This window comes from Meleagris gallopavo, chromosome 2 (genome assembly GCF_000146605.3).
Source record: "Meleagris gallopavo isolate NT-WF06-2002-E0010 breed Aviagen turkey brand Nicholas breeding stock chromosome 2, Turkey_5.1, whole genome shotgun sequence".
NCBI lineage: Eukaryota > Metazoa > Chordata > Aves > Galliformes > Phasianidae > Meleagris > Meleagris gallopavo.
The window spans coordinates 37,855,280-37,867,908 of record NC_015012.2 but is presented as its reverse complement, the minus strand read 5'-3'; the positions used below and the strand labels follow the sequence as shown (position 1 = coordinate 37,867,908).

Genomic DNA, 12,629 nt, shown 5'->3' with positions numbered 1-12,629 from the left:
AAAAGGCCTTGCAGCTCCCAAGCAAGGCCCACTGAAAGTTATGGGTGAATGGCATTTCATTTTGTGTTTGGACCAGGGCTTTTGGCAGCTGCACCAGATGAGCAGGCTCACAGGAAAACCAGATGCCCTAGGGTACGTTAAAAAATAATAATTTGGAAGTGGAAGGCTTGTTATTTTATGGGAAAAGGGAAAGGAGCAGATGGGCACTCTTCACATCTCCTTTTCCCACACACGTGCACAATGTGAGGTCAATCCTAGTTATGCTCACATTGGGAAAACTCTCCCCACTCCACCTGCAGGCTGTGCATGATGGACAAATTATGTCAGACAGCAGGATAGAAAGAAAGTGGCAGCTGCACTAAATCTAAGACAGGGCACGCTCTCCTCGCCCCCTATCCCCAACTATATGAACCTGTTTGCCAGACGACAACGAGCGAGCAAGAACATAGTGATGCGCTTGAAGAAAGACTTGCTCACATATTCTCAAACAGAAAGAGGCATTTGGTAATACTGTTCTGAAGTAACTGGCAATTTAATCACAGCCTCTTTTGGGACACTAACTAATTTAGTCACACCAGACAGTAATTCACTAGGGATCTTTCAAAGCAAATGCAAGCTGTCCCTTACCCAAAAGCAGGCACCAAACCAGATGACCAGGGAAGAACAGAGGCAGGAAAGAGCACGAGAGTGGGGAGAGGTTTGCAGGCAGTTAAAACCCCAGAGTGCTGGTGCACTCAGAGCAATCTTGGGATTAGATCTGCTGGGGAATGAAAGTATACTTTCTGCTCTGTTCTGTTAGTTCCCATATCTGAGATACAAAGTGAGATAAGAGGAAGGGAAGACGAGAGAGACAAAGTAGTTAAGAAAGAAAGCAAAGCAGTGGAGTGGAACAACAGCATTTCAACCAAAGCTACACTTTTAAGTGTCTATACATTAAACAAGATTTACTGCTATTTCCTTTTCTCTCTCTGACATCTACAGCCTAATCGTTCCAACAGCTGTGAAAATAAGGAGTGAAACAGGACTCTTCAAACTGGGTAGCAGAACTCAGGCTGACGGCAGGACAAACCCAAACTCTTTTTAAAGAGAAAATTTCTCAGAGTTGGACTCCCATGGGACAACCAGCTCCTGAGTGCAGGACATCTTTTTGACTTTCTACCCCTCTCTTTTCAACAACATTAACAGCAAAAGCTGTAAAAAATGGTGGTATGAAAGGTCATTCTTTTCCAACCTCCCTTCCCTATTGCCTGATTTCTTTCTTCTTCTTAAAACCACCCTTCCCTTTCTCCCCAGAAAGATCCCTGACCTCTGTGATACATAGCTGTGCCAGGCTTCACACTGCAGTGAGCCAGAAGTGTACACTATAAACCAGCATATGTCAGCTCCAAGGAGGAACACCCATGCTCTGTGCACACACTGCCAGAGCACAAACAGGCACAGCATGGTTCCTGAATTTGAGGAGCTTGCTAGGAATTTCACAGTTTGCTTACCGTCAAGAGGAACTTTTTTGTTTTGTTTTGATTTTTTTTTTTTTTAACCCATCTCCCAAGAAAACAAACAAGCCATCATCTGCATTCCCTGAGACTTTCAACTCCAAATCACACCGTCCAGAGTGGCAAATGTCCTGTAAGAAACCTGAGAAACCCAACTTCTGGGCAGTCAGCAAAAAAAAAACTGGGACTAAAGGTAACGCTGGGGACTTAAGACACCAGGTTGTGACAACCAAGAGAACGCTTTAAGACACAGATGGAGAAGCAGCTCCCTGTCCAAGCAACTTGCCTAAGAGCCCTTTTAATAATGTGGAGCTCTCTGCTTGTTAATGCCCAAAGATTCAGTTCTGGATTCACTTTACAGAAAATGAACCTGATGCTTTTAACTCAGCTAATTTCACACTGTTGGCCCAAATGAGATGAGAGAAAATGGAGTGTGCAAAAATAGGTTTTGCTCAAGTGAAACAACAAAAGAATGTAGTTTGATTGACAGCAGAGAAGTGTGCAAATACTGATAAACAGGATAGATGCAACCTTATTACTTGGAAGAGAAATAAAACCATCATATTTTAAGTTAAGACATGTAGCTTGCTTGCCAAAATTGTCTTTGGTTAGTGTAGTTAACAAGTTAAACTATAAAAATATAGCCATGAAATAACTATCTGTGTAATCTCATATAAACATAAATGAGCATTTGAGTAGCTAATATAAATATGATAATTTAATGTAGGCATCAACATGATAAGGAAGTGTTTGAAAATGAATATGCAAAATAGGCAAAACAAAAAAGCTATATAAAGCACACTGGAAGTAGCTAATGCGTATAAATTGCAAAAAAAAAGTCAAGGTTGCTTCATCTATCCCAGACTCCATTGTACTGAACCTGTAACTGTCCATGAATATTGCAAGCCAAATTTAGCAAAAGTAACTGTCAGTGCATTCCAAAAAGACATAACTTGCCTCTGTGCATTGTGTTTGGTCTTGCAGCACATGAAAACTCAGTGTGTGTGTCCTGCTCTCTAAGACACTGCTGCCCAAAGAAAGGTCAGTGGAAGAGACAGAACAATCTTCCCTTCCAGTTCAAGTTCCTGAGCCTATTTAACTCCACAGCTCCGAAAAAAAGTAGTCAAGACATGCTTTTGATTTTTTAGATACTGAAGGGTAAAGATTTAAGGCAGTAAGACAACGCCAGTCTCACTTTATTCGATTATTTCAAGCATTTTGTAGGAAATTTTCCTACTTGAAGTACAATATTATTTCCTTCCCCTGAATTTTTCTATCTTATCATTGTGTCCCTTTAATGACCCTGGAATTTTTCAGTCCAGCTGTCACTCACTCTGCTCAGTTCTTCACATGAGCAATGAAATACTGAAGTGCAAGCAAGGCAAAGAAGAGTCAGAACTGCTAGGGACAAAATAAACATCAATTTAGGAGATGCATACTGTGGAATGCAGTAAGGTTCAGGCAAACATTTATTTCATTTTGATGATTATCTGAGTGTTCTACTTACTACTACTACTGAGGCCGCTTACTATTTCTGAACAGTTTTTTTGAGGGAAAGGTTGTGAGTTTTGTGTTTTAAGTGATAAGACCAAAAGATGTACCACAGTTTCTAACAAACAACAAAGCACAATTCTTTCACAGCTCTAACTTGAGCACTCACATTGAAGACAAAGCTGTAATTACTGCTTATTTTGAAAAGACAAACAGCAGCAGTTTAAAGCATTAAAAATGTTAAATTTTTTTGACATGGGGTTTTATTTTCAAAAATGATTAGCATCAGCTTCTTTACTTCCTCTGGAAGGAGTCACTGATTGTCTGTACTGATGAAAACAAGACTCTCTAATTTAAGCATCAACCATCATCTCCTGGAATTCCTTTGAATATCTTCCGTTCATCTTGTCCCAAAAGCTTTAGACCAACTCAAAGCAAATTAAAATGTTCCTATCTATTTCCTTCTACATTAACCTACAGATATCACACTAATCTAAATACATGGAAGTGATATGCCTACAATTAATGAGTCCAATTCTCTAACCCTCACAGAGAAAAGAAGCCACGTGCCTTCAAAATGCTCTGGTTGAAATGCAGTAAATACTCAATTCTCCACTTCCTACTATTCAAATTTCTGTCCAAAATGTAAAGCTGTCTGTGGGATTAACAGTAGCTTCCTGCCTTTCCAAGACTACTCTCAGTGAAATGAACTTGTTGACCCAGAAAAGGATGTGTGACAAAGAATTTTGTTAAGCGTACAAAGCTCAGCTTGCTCCAAAAGCTTTCCACAAATCTCATCATACTCAGAAGCTTTATTTAACTTGGCTTCGTCTCTGTAATTTCTTTATACATTTATAGATATTTGCTTACTAACACAAGTCAAATTCAAACAAAAAAATAAAACTCTTCAGACACTCATCAGATCCTTTCCCCTAAAAGATGGAGGAAGCTATCACTGTCATTTCCAGTTCTGAATTCTGTCAAGGTGCTCATGGTATCGAATACAAGATACGTGATAAATGCACAGGACTTCTCATTGCTCTGACCAAATCCTACTTTGGCCAATACAGTTTTCACTTCGTGCTTCCCATCGGTGTTCTGCAGCTGCCACATTTACTCAGAGCCCAGTTACATGTTGGTAGGCATTCCTTCTGAAAACTACTTCCAGTTGAATAAGACTGTTCTCTTTTATCTGCTACTCTTGTTGGAAACCCTTCAATCCCCATTACCAAGCACTCTGAAATCCAACAGGGTAAAAGGAGCAGCAGCTCTTTATTCAATCTGTTCAATATTCTATGTCCTCATGAAACTGCATGAATGACAGCTAAATTCCGACAACAAATTCTTATGTCAAACTCTAAGATCAGATGTAGCAAGTAATTACAATGCACACTCATCATCACTTCTCTGTAAGAGTTACCTGCCACATCCCAGTGGTAACATTTAATCAGGCCAGTATAAAATATATTAATGCAGCCTGACTTGTAGTGCCAAAGGCTTAACAGATTTAGTTGCTAACACTAGCTAGTAAGACAAAAAAGGCTGACAACTGGGAGTTTTACCGTTTTTTTTTTTCACAGCTTTGTTATTGTATGCCTGTAAAACAAATGCAATGTGACAGCTCATCTGTAGCATACTGATAATTGTTTATATACATTGTTAGAAACAACGGAATGAATATGAAATAGTAAAACATCAGAATCAAGATTCAGAAGATTAACTCCTCATGGCTTACAACAGTTTATGGAATATCTTTGGAAAGAAAAATACTTCCAGAAATAAAATGAATGAGAGCAAAACCTTTAAAAATAACTTTTGAATAGTCTTACTTGTAGTTTTTCTCCCAGAACTTGATCGGTCTTGCGTATGATGCAATAAAGATGACACTACCAAGAAATGGACTCAGTGGAGTAGAAAAGACTGAAGTGGCCAGAGTTTGGAAAAAAAGCATGGCGGAGTCTGAAAAGTGCAAGTTAAGGTAACACAAATTATTTAGTCATACTTTCAAACCATTTTTGAGGCAATTCTTAAAACCATGTTTGCCTTTTTATTGCTTATCTTACCAAAGAGGTAGAGGGAGAAGAGAGGAAGTCAGGCAGTGCCAAATTGCCAATTACCAGCATGTAATCCATGTCTTTTCAATGTTGCACTATTGTAATGGAGGTGACAAGTTTGAATAGAGAACTTGGTCTAACCTCTGCCCAAGGACAGATCCTGATTGTAGCTAGAGCAGCGCCTTTTCTGTCTACTGAACATATCTTCTATAACACAAGATTCTTGAGAGTCTGACAGAAAGGATTTTAAAAAAGTAATTATTTTTATGGAAACTCTTAGTTCTCTGCATTGGAATCATCCTACTAGAGAGGCTGACATTTCATTTTGTGAGTTTCTGCTTCTTTGGAAATTAGCTAGTATGTGAAGAAACAACTACGCCTATACGATCCAACTTACTGACTTAAAAGCACACTTTCAGGTTAGCTTTTATAAACAGTTTAAAATTTCATGCTGATTTAAAAGTTAAAAAAATGTTCTGCACTTAATGCTATTTGAAATACGTAGAAAATGAGAGGATGAGGACAGAGGAATAGAAAATACCATGCAAACACTATAATAAATGCATAAATCAATGGTTTACTTTAAATTCTTATTCTAGATTGCTGGAAAGCAACTTAGGTGACGGATAAGGACACAGCAAAAGATGAGTATTAAAAGAAATATGATTTCAAAAAAAATGAAACAAAAAACAGGCAAACTGTTAGGCATTAATTCTTTTTTAACTTATACCAGGACCATGAAATCTCAGGAAAAAAGTTCTCAAGTTGGTGTAAGTGACAAGTTGTCCTTCCTTACACTTCCATTGGAAGGAATGCACTAAATATAGAAGCCACAGACAAAGGGGCAACCATCAAATATAGCAATCAACTCATTCTAAAAATCAAGTCAAATCGCTCAATAACCAGAGCCTTTTAGTTCTAATAATGTGTCCTCCACAGTCTAAGTCTGTACAGTAAACATCTTTACAAATGTAGTATCATTTGCAATACAATATTTCCATTAAAAGGCTAACCAGGCATGCTTTCAAAGCAATTTGCAAAATCTACAAACAAATATTTGCCAAAAGATCTCTCTCAAATCCCTCAAACATATTAAAAGAAAGTGGTCCTGAATGGTGTCTTTATGCATTAGTGAACTTGCAAAATGAGCTGCCCTTAGAGTCTAAAGTTCAAAAAGTGACAGAGAGCACAGAGCAGGAAGCAAGTACACCAAAAGTTAAACTGTCACATTACCCTGTAGTCATAAGCAGCATTGACTGTAAAAGATGAACAAGTATTTACAAGTGTCAGATAAGGGAAGGAGGCATGGGAGCTGAAGAGACAAAAAAGAGCAAGGAGAACAGATAAGGACAGTAAATCAAGTTTCCTACAGAAAGTTCTAATGTCATTATTGATTTAAAAATTGCCATTTTCATAAGTTAAGACATTTAGGATTCTCCTGTGAACTATTTGCATTAAAGACATAAGCAGTAGCAGTAGTTTTATTTTTGCTGAAAGACATAATGCTCTGTCACATACAAGTCAAAGGCTATTTTCCCTTTGACTTGTGAAGAGTGGTTTTAATAAAGTGTTTCACATATGTAAACGTGTCATGAAAACAAGTAACAGCACCAGAAATACTTACCTAGAGCGGATGTGTGCAGTAATACACAGATATATATACATTTGATGTATCTGGCATATATATATATATATATATAAATGTCAAAAATCTACAGCCATTCTTGCTCTGCATCTCAAGTGAGTTTGCCTGTATGCCATCTTTGTTACATTTTACAGTGTAGAAGCAGAATTTGTTTATTTGCAAATAATGGATTTTCTTTTCAAGGTGGCCAAAATCAAATTTTGAGAAGAATTAACAAAAAACTGTTCAGAGGAGTGAAATAAAACATTGTATTTGAGGATTAAATATTATTTAAAAGTCTGTCTGAATTCAAATCAGCTTCAAAACAAGTAAATGAAAGGTTTATGTTTTAAAAATCTTCCATCCCCTTCCTTCAATACAAAACTATGTAGTAAATCCAGTCCAAATCCTCTCATGCCTCAAACACAAATTTTTAATTGCAGTTACTCCGAGCCAAGACATTTGGTCACTTCCAGCCCATGAGAGCACTTCTTAGAGGATGGAAGAACCAATTTTCAAAGGGCATTCTTTTCTGCTGCTAAAGCTGTAATCCTGACACACTGAAGGCAGAAGCACTTAAAAGCAGAATAATCTAAACTACAAATCCTTTCTTTCAAAATCTCACTGTTCATTTTTTAGGTAAAAACCTGCTTAGACTACAAACTAGACTGACTTTCTCAATGTGCTGACAATTTAAAGGAAATAAGCGCAATGTCATTTCACCCATTTAAACACTGGGAAATAAAGTAGCAGATCTCTCCTCCAGCCTGAAGTCCATTTCTGCTTCTGAAGTCTCAGTTCAGAACTGCAGAATTATGAGGAACTTTATAGAGTCGCTGAGATCATCCAGCAGCCACAGATAAACCTCTGTGTCTCTTGACAGATGTTTGTCTGAATTCTCTAAGAACTCTAATGGTGGGGACTCCACAATGCCCTCCAGGCAAAACTCCAGGTTTGTTGCCCTATGTTCCCTGCACACCTGAATGAAATTCACTGAAGTGAATGGAACTTCTCAGTCACTGAATTCTACAGCAAAAACTCACCTAAGAGCTTTTAAATTTAAATTTTGGTGTGGTGTTTGTAGAAGTGATCTGGGTAAATTAAGAGCCACAAATATTTAACTCTGCAAAGAAAAGGCAGGTTTATTGCCATACATGCAATATGTATTCATTAGTACTGTCTGCAGGGTTATGGTAACAGCAACTAAAATACTGTGCAAAAAAGGCAGAGTAATTGCTGTTGTGGGAATAGTAACTTGGGCATTGAACCAGTATCTTTATTGCAACATTATCTTGAAAGATAGATTCACATTCACAAAGGACATATTAATATAAATAATAGAAAGCTAATTTAGATCACTTTGGTAATAAGTGTGTAAATAAACTGAATCCTGATAGTTCACTGCTTTCCGTTTTGCAAAGCTTACTTGGTATTTTTTATCAAGACTGAAGCTATCACTGTGCAAAAATATATGTGATCAAAGAGGAACTCACTGAAATATAATTTTAATACTCAGATGCCTTGCTAAATAACTTTATATATTTTCCTGCAATTCATACCTATAACAGAGATGAAAATAACTTTTTTGTTGTGAAATTCCATTGTAACTTGCTACAAATCATTCAAAATTTTCTGATAACTAACAATTTTTAATAATGCTTTTTGTTTACAAATAGCCAATTTAAAGCTTTCCTTCTGGGAGTTATTCTGTCTTCACTTCCATCTGTCAAAGACTCCCATTTATGTTTCCTATCTATAAACACATGCACAGTTAATCAATGTAGCATATGATGAAGTATATCACAGCAAATAGCGGAGAGGAAAAACCACTCAAGAAGGGAAAAAAATCACTCGAGGGAAAGAACCATTTTCTACAGGATGAAAGGTCCAAGATTTAAATATATGCACCTAATAAACAGTACAAAGTTAACTCTTCGGCAGATCTGAACTAAAAACACTTCACCCAACTCTTTTTCACAGATTCAATTGGAAAGGAAGGAAGAAATGAAAAGTTAGTCTCCGAAAATGCTTGGCATGCCAATAAAGTTAAATTTGATAAGCTAAAGTGTTTTACTTCACTATCTTTTTCTTGTATTAAATCAAGTTCCTAACCGAATTAGACTTTAAAGTAAAACACTTTTGTTTAAAAAGCCCTCTGTATTTTTAATCCCTGCAGGCATTTGGAGGTCATTAAACTCTGTGTTTTAACTCTCCGTATTCATAAAAAAAAGTTCATAGCCCTGGAATGGGCACTGAGACAGTTTCTGAAGGACTGTTTTAGCGTTGATGAATATATTTATAAAACAGAGTGGAAACGTCAAAAAGACAAATACTTTTCAGCTCCACAATGAAAAGCGTAGTTAGAAATGTTAAAAGACAGTTGCTTTTGAAACATGAAAAAAAATCATGTCAGTTGCAACAGAAACTGGCTCACTGACATGAATTTGTATCTCAGATAGTAATTAGAAGCAACTGAGAAAGTAAGTAGTATCTTAGAGCTCAATCAGCAGTACACCCAGCACTTCACAAAACTAGCTCCTGTATACGTAAAAGCTGGAGGTACTGTGTCAGCCAAACTGTTTCTTTCCAAATGCATCAGAACTCAGTGCTGAGGACTGTGGATATGTGACTGGATAAGAAGTGGAAAGGCATAAGTAAAGTAGCTTGCATTGGAATTCAGTTTCCCCATTTCAGATCCTACATAGTCAAGAAACAGAGAAAGCCCTTGATTTACTGTAAACATTTTCACATTTTAAAATACAGGTTACCTGGAAACTTCACACCTTGTTCAAACACTGTAAATAAATTATATACATGAAAAGGAATTCAAGAATAAAGAAAAATATAAAGGATATGAGGTATTGCAAAGAGCTGAGCAAACACATGGAACGATGACCCCCAGGCTATCTGCCAGGGAGCGATGTATGTCATGATGAACTGCAACTTTTGCAGTAGGTCCCACAGCTGGAAAACAAACAAACAAACACATTTTAGGCACTGAGGTAGTTTTAATTATTAATATCTAAAAGATGTGTCACTTTCAGAACTGTCTACTGGGATGCATGTGAGGTAGCTCCTATTGTATTGTTATCTTTCATTAGCATTAAGGTGTAACTTCAGTAGGGGACAAAAGTATATTTTTCTTTTGAAACTCACATAGAGTGATGTACATTCTTAAGCACCACAATGAGGTCACTGGCAGATTATCTTTCTGCAAAAACATCCAGGTACTTAAGAGGAGCTTATGAACAGATTGAGGATAGACTTTTACGCGGTCTGATAGTGACAAAACAAGGGGGTGTGCTTTTAAACTAAAAAAGGAGATAATTAGATCAGATTTTAGGAGGACATTTTTCACTCAGAGGGTGGTGAGGCACTGGAATAGGTTGCTCAGAGAAGCTGTGGATTCCCCATCCTTGGAGGTGCTCAAGGCCAGGTTGGATAGGGCAGCCTGAGCTGGTGAGCAGCAGCCCTGCCCATAGCATGGGGTTGGTACTGGATAAGCTTCAAATTTCTTTCCAACCCAAGCAATTTGATGATTCTAATTAGCAAGTAGGAAAAAAGGTTCTGATTTTTGCTGCATATAACACAATTAGACATTTGAGAATTACAGGAGGAGAGACCACAGGATAAAATAGATATTGAAAAAAGAAGCAAAAAGTATAGCACATGGCTCTGCACATGGAAATCAGGCATATTTCTCACAAGCACAACATTTTTATTTGTTGAAGCTATGGGAGAATGCCATCTCTATGTGAGCACATGCTTGGCATTAACCATGAATTACAGTTGCATTTTCAAGATCAAATCATCCTACCTTAAACATGTTGCACGAGCATGAATTTTTATTGTTGAACAGAACAAGTTGGAGAACACACCAAATTTGTTTTTGCTTTCTGTAAAATCTGCCTGGTGCTGCAACAAGCAGTTTCTGATTCAAGAATGATGTGTACTTATTTCCTGGAATATGTTATTCTTTTATACCAGCACTCTTGGCATCAGGCCAGAAAAGATCTTTTGTCTTGTCTGCACTGGGCCATCAGATTCAGATTGCACTGTGGGTTCCTGACACACTGTCAGGAAGATTAGAGCTCAACACACACACAAGTTGAGAATGAACCAGGAGCGCATGAAATATCTCATGTTCATGTAGAAAATATACATTAAATTTCCTATAATATATCTATTAACTGAGTTAATGAAAAACAAGACATTGTCAGTATCCTGAAAGACACTGAGGATATATCAAAACCAGTACATAAAATGCTTCCAGGCAATGCTCCCAGGCACTGGTACTGTGTAGACACATCTTTAAATTCTATGGAAGGTCCCTAGCAAGGTTGTGGTCTGGCCCAGCTAGCACTCTTCCAAGCAAATCCAAAGCACTGCTTGGAAGAAAAACCCTCTGTGGTCCACATTCAGTTCCAGTTGGCAGCTCCAAACTTGCATCTGCATACTAGTTGGGAGATCTGACTAGCGTGGACACAAGCTACCCCATGACTTCTGCCTCTGTAGCAGAACACGATCCTACACACACACTCCATTCACTAGTACATTGACAACCAAAGAGAATGCACCTTCACCAGCTAACTCATTTCATCTGCCTCTAAGTTTCCAGCCCCAGAGTAACACTTGACCACCTGTATCCACATCAGCAATGCACTTACAAGATGTTTCATTGAGCTTCTCTATGAATTCTCTTGTAAATAACTGCAAGTGTATTGGGAGGGTGGTACAAAATGACTAATAACAATAACATGTTTTCGTCTTTGTGCCACCAAACGATCACAGAAGCAGCTGCTGTGTCATGTATGCTTCAGATTTAACCTATAAACCTTCCATTTGAGATGAAAGAAGTGCTACTCATACATTCTGTTATGCTTTGGCATGACTTAAGTTAGATTCAATATGCAAAATACAGCTTATGTTAACTTCGCACAGGCATAGTATTTCAAACCAGTGAAGTCCTAATAAAAAAAAGGTGTACGATCTCTTCAGTGCTTAGCCTGGTTATCTCTGCTTTGTTTATGAGAAATTCACATCTTGTCAAATTTATTCTTCTCAGAAATTCTATATGCGATTTGAAAACTACGACATTTAGTAAAGCAGACAAGTAAAACTGCACTGAAATTAGAAATGACTTCTTTTATTTGAACCCTGCTTTACAGGCTGGGAGCTTGCTTCATCTTACTTAATTTTTATTCATATGAAACATCTGAATGAACAGCCAGGGGAAAAATTATATCTGTTAAAATTTAAAAGAAGGGCTGAAAAAGCTAATGACTCACAATCGAAACCTCAAAGAATTCAAAACTACTGCAGCCAGCACAGTTTTGCCTGCTACAGATTGAAATCACAAAGCCATAAATTAGCCTGGCTGCATTCAAGGCTCAGGGTTCATCAGAAGGTTTTCAAACCTCAAATAAAATTCAGGTTTTGCATTTGCTAGGAAATCAAATAGAGGAAGAGACCCTTCTGGCTTTTTCTTCCATTACATCACTTTCATCATTCTTCAGTCTTTACACATTCTTGCAAAATAGGCCATGGAACCTAAGTTTCCCATTGCTTATACCAAGTCCCACTACCTCTACATTCAGCACTGCCTGAACTTGCTGCTGTTTCTTTCAACAGTTACGTCTCAGCTAGCATTTCTACAGAACAGGCAATGGAGTTTGTTTTCATTTGCAAGAATACGTATGTAAGAACACTGTACTGAACCTCGCCTGGTTTTTGAGAGCCTTGTGATACTGCACCTAAAGATCTGGAAATGTGTAGTTTTCAAGCTCCTGTTTTCATGAAGAGTTGTCAAGTACCTCTAGTACTCTTAAATTATCTTTTCAAGGGCATGTTCTACAAAACAGCCTAAGATAAACTTGTCATTATCGTTTTACATATCTAAATATACTTACTAAGGTGATCTCATCTTGCAACTCCAACATAGAGATTTAAGAAGGGATCTTGCTTACT

At 37.5% G+C, this 12,629-nt stretch overlaps 1 protein-coding gene across 1 annotated transcript in view; it reads right to left on the bottom strand.

Moving 5' to 3' along the window:
• PCNX2 (pecanex 2) overlaps window positions 1–12,629 on the bottom strand; it is a 172,407-nt gene that overhangs the window by 46,752 nt on the left and 113,026 nt on the right. Inside the window, exons 22-23 of the mRNA XM_031552196.1 lie at window positions 9,518–9,626; window positions 4,814–4,943 (exon numbers count right to left, since the gene is read on the bottom strand). Coding sequence (XP_031408056.1) covers window positions 4,814–4,943; window positions 9,518–9,626 — 239 coding nt within the window. The remainder of the gene's footprint in view (window positions 1–4,813; window positions 4,944–9,517; window positions 9,627–12,629) is intronic.